This window comes from Lupinus angustifolius, chromosome LG05 (genome assembly GCF_001865875.1).
Source record: "Lupinus angustifolius cultivar Tanjil chromosome LG05, LupAngTanjil_v1.0, whole genome shotgun sequence".
Taxonomy (NCBI): Eukaryota; Viridiplantae; Streptophyta; class Magnoliopsida; order Fabales; family Fabaceae; genus Lupinus; species Lupinus angustifolius.
In genome coordinates, this window is record NC_032013.1 from 21,653,283 (window position 1) to 21,660,961 (window position 7,679).

A 7,679-nucleotide genomic window follows, 5' to 3' on the forward strand; every position below is an offset into this window, starting at 1 on the left:
CCTGTATATTCTTGATCTCATTTCAGACGATAAAATTATACTATACCTATATCCCAAACTAGAATATACTTCAAATTCTAACTCGTATATATGTCTCATCGGTAAGTGTTTGCTTTAACGTGATGATACTGAAAAAGCTGAGCAAATCAATGAAACAAAAGAAATAAAAAATAAATAAAGATAAAGCAAGGGATGATGGTGCCAAGAGCACAACGCCAACGAGAAGGACAACACCAACAACAATTATTAGTAGAGGACAGGCAGCAACATATGGAGGGAATAATTAAGGTCTTGAATCTCGACACCATTGTTCAGGAAAAAACAGAAAAAAATTCAATACCAACAATATTTTTTTGGTAAAGATTTAAAATTTATGATATTTGTGTTCATTTTTTCTTTTAATTAAATACCTTCTTTTTATTTATTTAAAAGAAAATTGGTTTTTTTATTGATATAATTGTTGTATTGTACTAATATGTGATCAGTTCACGAACCAATTAGTATATTTTGATTTTGGCTCCAACATTCAAATCGTCTCCAGCCAATTTTCACAACAATTTATGTTCACCAAGTCTTGCATCCAGGTTTCTCCACTGTTGGTTTTTTATTTGCTCCAACTCCTGCAACAAGATTTTTCCATTGTTGGTGGAAAAACCGCGTCCATATAGGGAAAATTGATAAAGAACTTGCCACGTTTTATTATTTAATGTGGTTGTGCGTGGAAATAAGAACGATAACTTTTGTTGTATTTTTCTACTACGAGGAAAACGTGACTTTAAAATAATAATGCTTTTTGGTCTCCATGGGTTACTTTACAAACATGTTACTTTCAACTTTAATATCCAATTGTCCTTGCTGTTGTTAGCTTTATCTCTTAAAAAGAATTGGCATATTATTGTACCAACACGAAAAAATTGCTAATACGATAACATTATTATACGAGAGTTAAGCCACTTATCTTGTGTAAATTATAAGCATGATTTTTAAGAGAATTAATATCATAATTTAATAAATGTTTTTTGTTTAATTGAATGTTTTGTTCTACCTGAAATAAGTTTCCTAGTATGCTATTCTTTTAGTGTGAGATTAACTTTATCTTCTGAATAGAATTTGAACTTTTTGACAATTAGACTAGAATTTAAGTTGGCACTTGAGATTGGGGTTAGAAAAAAGGAATTTAAGATATAAAAAATAAGTTTCAAAGCTCTTTTTTGGGATATTCTTAGATATATAAAAAACAAGTTTAAAAAATTAATTTGATTAATATTTAAGATTTAAAAACTCAGTGTTTTAATTGGCACCATTTCTCAACTCATATTCAGCCTACTTGAGATTGCCTCCATATAAATTTGGATAAAAAATTATAATTTATATACATCTTTAAATATGTATATGAATGTGCTATATAATAGATCAAATAATAATACCTTGCTTAATTATTTTTATTATAGATCAAATTAATTTTATCTTTTCATTTTTCATATTTTATTTCTATAATATCTCAAAAAATTATATAAAAACTAAATAACAATTTAAAATTATTATACCTTACTTAATTATCAATAATAAATTAGGATGTATTTTATTTTGGAATATAGTCTAAAAATATGGTGTATATTTTACCAAATAATATAAAATATTTACATTTTAATTTTATTAAATAATATTTTTTAATTAAACTAGACATGAAATAAATCAGAATTAGATATATTGATCTCTCTCCTTATTTTGACCTATAATAATTAACCAACATAAATACCAACACTCCCTTCACTCCCAACTCATTCATTCTTTTCCACTTCACTCTCATCTCTCCGATATGGCACACGACACCGTTTTCCGCTTTCTCTTCCTCATATCTCTCTTTACACTCTCTCTCTCTTCCATTCCCAAAACTCATAACATTTTCCTTCCAATTCAACTCCATAACGATGACTCACTGAGTTCGTCCGCATCGAGTTGTCCAGCACCTAACCCCAACCTTAACTACAGGCCGGTGATCGGAATTCTGACACACCCCGGCGATGGTGCCTCCGGCCGCCTCAGCAACGACACTGATGCGTCTAATATCCCGGCCTCTTATGTCAAATTTGCGGAGTCCGGCGGCGCCAGAGTTATTCCCCTTGTTTATAATGAGCCAACAGAGAAGCTTCTCAAGGTATTTTCAGTCACCACATTTTTTATTAGTAGTTTAAAATTTATACGCCGAAAGAGACACTGTATAACTGTCGGCATTCATTTGTATTATTTGTTTGAGAATAAATAATGATTAATACTTTAATATTGAATAATTTATTGAAATTGTAAAAAACTGTTACAATGTATTTTAAATAATAACTGCTTCTAATTAAAAATGTGTGTATATTATCAAAACTTCAGAGTATATTCCTTTTGATTGAGATCGCAGTTGTTGTTATAATGTGATTACTTCAATTGGAGAAAATTGTGCAAATTGTTATAACTTTTAAATATTAATATTATTATTTATAACTTATAACTCAATTATCAATTATTATAATAGTAAAGTAATTATGTTATAAACAATTACAATTGTGTATTTTTGAAGAAAAAAATAATGCAAAAATCTGTTTTGACCAGATACAATACAATTTGTTGGTTCTGACTAATTTAATTGGACATATTATAAATGTCATACCATATCAATATACAATCCAGTTTACTGGCTTTTGGATTGAAGTATATGAAAATCTAGAACATAACTTATTTTCATCATTTTTCACACACATTTTTTTATTGATTTATTGTTTTGTTATAATCGATAAATGAAACCTATAAGCATTTTCACCAAATAAGTTGTGAAGGAAAGCAAGAAGAGTTAATAATTTTGCAAGTGCAATCACCTACGTGGCCAGCATATTATTTATTTATTATCAAGATAGAAAAAATATATTTAGGGCAAAATAATGTATATGAAAAAAGGTGTTAGGATATGGCAGTCCAATGGGTATGTTTGATTGATATAGCTAAAAAATTATATTATGATTATCTATGCTTTTATAGTCTTAATTATTATTGGTAAAGACTTGTATCTTAATCCGGAAAAAACAATTCACTCTATTTGAATGTGTAAAAATACTTTTTTTTCTATTAATTAAACTAGTTACCCTAAGAAATATAAAATATTTCATAAAAGAAAGATTAATTGATCATAAGTTCCGTTCTTGATTGATTTATCATTACAAAAATAGGATCCTATAAAAAAAATTTACTTGTTTTTTATTGCAGAAGCTGGATTTGGTTAATGGGGTGATCTTCGTGGGTGGATGGGCTAAAGATGGTTTATATCTAGAAACCGTTGCAAGAATTTTGAAGGTATGTGCATACACATATATTGTCTCACAGTTTCTGTCATTTCATGTGTCATGGATTTGTGATTGATCAAAAAAATATATATTTAAATTAAAGTTTAATTATTAAATATTTTTCTCACCAATATAAGATATGTATTTCCCTTCTTACGCTCATTTAATAACTACTAGTTACCAATGAAGCACCATGTATTTTGGGTGTCATCTAAATACATTTTAAGAGAATATGGGAAAGTATATAGAAATATACGGAAAATATGTGATTTATAATTCATTTCTTTCAAAAATAATAATTTCAAACTGTATGGATAAATATTAATGAAATATAGAAAATAAGATATATGAATATGTGAATGATATTGAAGTATATGTGCTTACTACCAATCTGAATTTAAAAGTTGACTTTAATCTGATTTACCTTCAAATTTGAAGTTACTTTTCTATTCAATTTTGTCTACCCAATTTTTGTATCAATATGAAGAGTTTGACTTGAGTGATACTGTAAATGGATCAAAATTATTACTTAATTTAGAAATTTACTTATGAACCCTAATTTAGCTGTGCAGATAGCTTTACAGAGAAACGATGCCGGAGACCATTTCCCAATATATGGTATTTGCCTAGGTTTTGAACTTATAACAATGATCATAAGCGAGGTAAGTTATTTTCTCATGCTTTTATATATCACTTGTGGCTTAGTAAAATAAAATCACTTCCAAAAAGAGAAAATTTTGGATTAGTCACATTATATTCCTACTTAACAGCTAATATTCTATAAGACTATAACTAATCTTTAAAATGAGTTATATAGATATGAGGCGACTCTTAAATGATATGTTGAGAACAGTTTTAAAGTTTGACAAAAAGATTTCAATTATAGTTACAGTTTTTTTTGGCTTTACCTAAATATGTAGTTACTGGTCAGAGAAAGTTAAGCCATATTTAGTTTGGAATATGATATATCATTTTACTAAAATTTTCCTATCCACAAAAAAGTGACATATGTCAAAATGTGATACTTTATTTGTTAATGAGTGATTTACAAGTGACATGTATTATATTTTTGTAGATAAGAAGATTAGTATAAGAATTTAGTAGGAGATTATATGACATTACTCATTTAGATTTAGATTTAATTCCTATAATTGTTTTCTTTTGTTTTGGTCTTATATATTCCAATAATTTTGGTTTTAGTTTTGCACGTGACATGTGTCACATGTGAATACTAATCACTTTATCTCTAGGGAATAAAAACCAAAGTTTTGGAACATTTAACTACTAAAATCAAAGAAGAAAAATATGAATTAAAAGAAATTTTGGATAAAGTTTCGATACCTGCTAAACTTGGAGTTAATTATTAAACTAAGTTGAGTTAACTTGCATGTAACTCTCTTTTTTATGATAAACTAGTACAATTTAAGCCAAAATCTAAAAAAACTTTACGAGGCTACGTATACATTAATTTTGTTCCAAAAATGAATCATTTTATTTTGGATATTTAGGTTGAATTACTTATGCATTGCAATATATGTTGGATTTGTAAAGCTACTTCTACATCTATAGCATAAATTTTATATTATTTTCCAAACTACAAAGTAGAGTAAGCGGTCGACTAATAATCATAAAACATACGGTTGAAATATTGTGTTATACTTCTACTTTATTATTTTTATTTATCTTTTGTGTGGAGTTATAATGTGGAATAATAACTTGAATATGACCTTAAACTATATTTTAGTATTAAAATATGTTTTTAAGTAAATATTTGGAGACATATAAACTCTTCCGAGTTTACAATTCAAGTTTAGCATAACTACACGAGTTTTCTTAAACTCCCAAGTTTGTCAACCTCTCTTACAATTCCAACACGTTTTTTCTTGGTGATAGGACAATGATATTCTTGATAAATATAATGCACGCAATCAGGCGAGTACACTTCAATTTGTGGAGAATGCAAATACTGAAGGAAGCATATTCCAAAGGTACACAATATACACATTAGTATTAGAGATTCATTTAACTGAATACAAGTTTACCATGATTTTCAATCATTATCCTTGGGTTTATATTTTTTTGGGTACTTCTAAAATTTTGTCACAGAATGAGATATGGTTGTTAATACTCCCTTCTCTGTTTCCTGCAGTTTCCCTCCAGATTTGATAAAGAAGTTGAGTACAGAATGTATTGTCATGCAAAATCATCGTGTGAGTTTTATATTCAGTATTTTATTCCCCTGCATTTACTGAGTTTCACAGTTTCAGGGGATTGAATGTCATCCCTTTAAAATACATATATGTTTCTTATAAAGCAAATATGATGTAATGTGCAATGTCGTGTCTCTATCTAAAAGGAAAAAGGCATGTGTGCCTTCGTAATGGACAGAGATCACCTGTCCATTCCTGTCCCAATTTCCTGTCCCGGTCCAATGAAATTGGGACACAAATGGGAACAAATGATCTCTGTCCTCTCAATGGTGCCTGCCCCAAATTGCCTGCCTACTATTTTCGAAGCGGGGTGGAAAGTTATAACTTACAAGCAGCATTTAAAGTTTACATGGATATATTAGATTGAGGCTTGAATATATTAAACTGGATGTTGTTTATGTTCTGATAATTTACTTTAGTTGGGAAAAGAAAAAATATACAGTTTAAAGAAGTTCATCATGTATGCATTTTTTGAATTCAGGCTTCAGCAATATCATTTTATCCTGATTCTGTGTGTGGCAGTTTGGAATATCCCCAGAAAAGCTCCAGGGTAATGAGAAGTTGTCTAGCTTTTGGGAGATTTTGACAATATCTACAGATGAAAACAATCAGGTATTAAATGATGTAACACAAAAGTTTAATACTCATTTGTTAATGCTCTAGTTAGTTTTTAGCATATTCATAAATCATAAATTGTCATCGTGCTTTCCTTAATATATAATCAATAATTGTTTTAGGTGTATGTTTCCACTGTGCGTTCTAGAAAATATCCTGTGACTGGCTTCCAATGGCATCCAGAGGTGATCTCTAAAATCTCTATGTATTATCTCTTTTTGTCTTGTGGGACTTTTTGCCCTTTTGATGGATCTTTCCTTCGTGGAAATTTGTATCCATTTACTTTGAAAATGATGACTTTGACAAATTCAAGCTATTCGATGAAAATCGGACGACTTAGATTCCGAGACATGTTTTAACTCTGATTTGTTGATATTGAAATCTATATTGTCCGCTCTCCATCCAATAGGAGTCGCTTCCCAGGGATTTTGAATTACTTTGAAAAGGATGACTTTGACAAATCTAAATTATTGGATGAAAATCAAATGACTTAAATTTCGATAGTGTTTTAGCTCTGTTTTGCTAAGATTGAAATCTAAACCATTCAATCTCCATCCAATAGCTTAGCCAGTGTCATCATTTTTCAAAATCACTAAATCCAAATCCCTTCCTGGAGTGTAGTTCATGCATCACTTTATACTCATATGCTCATTTTCATGGCTACTATATAACATAAGATCCTTTACAAATGATGTACCAGAAAAATGCCTTTGAATGGGGTTCAGCAAATATCCCACACACTGAGAATGCCATTCGGGTAACTCAATCTGCTGCAGGCTTTTTGGTCAGGTTAGAACTTTGAATTTGACAATGACTTTATCCACTACATTCTTCTCATGAAGTTTCATTCATTAAGTGATCCTTTATACGGATATAAAATGTTATTAGGCTATATAAGTAGTACAGATATACAGAGTATGATAATCAGTGCAATCAAAATAGGTTTATACAACTTTTCTGGCGACCCTTAAATTTTTTAACATGTTTTCTCTTTGGTGGATATGAATCCAGTGAAGCTAGGAAATCCACAAACAGGCCTAATGATCAAGAAGTGCGAGACAATCTCATTTACAATTACACACCTACTTATGGTGGCAAGGCTGGGTAAGTCAATGATGTATTTAGAACAAAGATATTTGATGTTTGTTGCTCATTCAATTATTATTGATGTTGTTTCATGATGCTTGCAGGAAAGGATATGATGAAGTTTATATCTTCAAATGAGATTGTTGGGACATTACTAATGATCTCAATCAAATCTTTGTCAGTAGTTATCAATGTTTTGGAACATCTTGAATCATGTTATAATTTATCAATTGTTGGAGCTGTCATCAAGTATTAAAAGAGCCTAAGATTGTATGTTGTTAATGTTGAGGGAAATAATGTTGTGATAAAAGATGATAACTGTACTAATATTGGGGACATATATGTTTGTTCATTAATGTTGTACATATGTTTGTACTAATGTGTTATGCATATCTATGTGCTAATGTGTTATATTATACAAACAAGTAGATTCATCTAGAGCATG

At 29.5% G+C, this 7,679-nt stretch overlaps 1 protein-coding gene across 3 annotated transcripts; it reads left to right on the top strand.

The window, feature by feature from the left end:
- On the top strand, positions 1,754-7,552 carry LOC109348097 (gamma-glutamyl hydrolase 2-like). 3 transcript variants are annotated; one of them, XM_019588320.1, is made up of 11 exons: positions 1,758-2,158; positions 3,247-3,333; positions 3,896-3,985; positions 5,217-5,311; positions 5,473-5,533; positions 6,056-6,145; positions 6,271-6,333; positions 6,849-6,937; positions 7,160-7,252; positions 7,339-7,396; positions 7,429-7,552. In XM_019588320.1, exons 1-10 carry the CDS (start codon positions 1,820-1,822, stop codon positions 7,370-7,372), a joined length of 1,041 nt encoding a protein of 346 aa, XP_019443865.1. In that variant the 5' UTR covers positions 1,758-1,819; the 3' UTR covers positions 7,373-7,396; positions 7,429-7,552. The 3 variants fall into 3 exon arrangements, 2 of the variants coding, with proteins under 2 accessions (XP_019443867.1, XP_019443865.1); XM_019588322.1 differs by having other exon boundaries at positions 1,757-2,158; positions 5,473-5,530; positions 6,053-6,145; positions 7,339-7,552; XR_002107700.1 differs by lacking the exons at positions 7,339-7,396; positions 7,429-7,552 and having other exon boundaries at positions 1,754-2,158; positions 6,842-6,937; positions 7,160-7,196.

Excerpts from the sequence above, each read along its gene's own strand:
- LOC109348097 (XM_019588322.1), top strand. The coding sequence starts at position 1,820 with ATGGCACACGACACCGTTTTCCGCTTTCTCTTCCTCATATCTCTCTTT. Across the intron at positions 3,334-3,895 it reads CCGTTGCAAGAATTTTGAAG|ATAGCTTTACAGAGAAACGA; the intron begins GTATGTGCATAC and ends TTAGCTGTGCAG. Across the intron at positions 6,938-7,159 it reads GCTGCAGGCTTTTTGGTCAG|TGAAGCTAGGAAATCCACAA; the intron begins GTTAGAACTTTG and ends ATATGAATCCAG.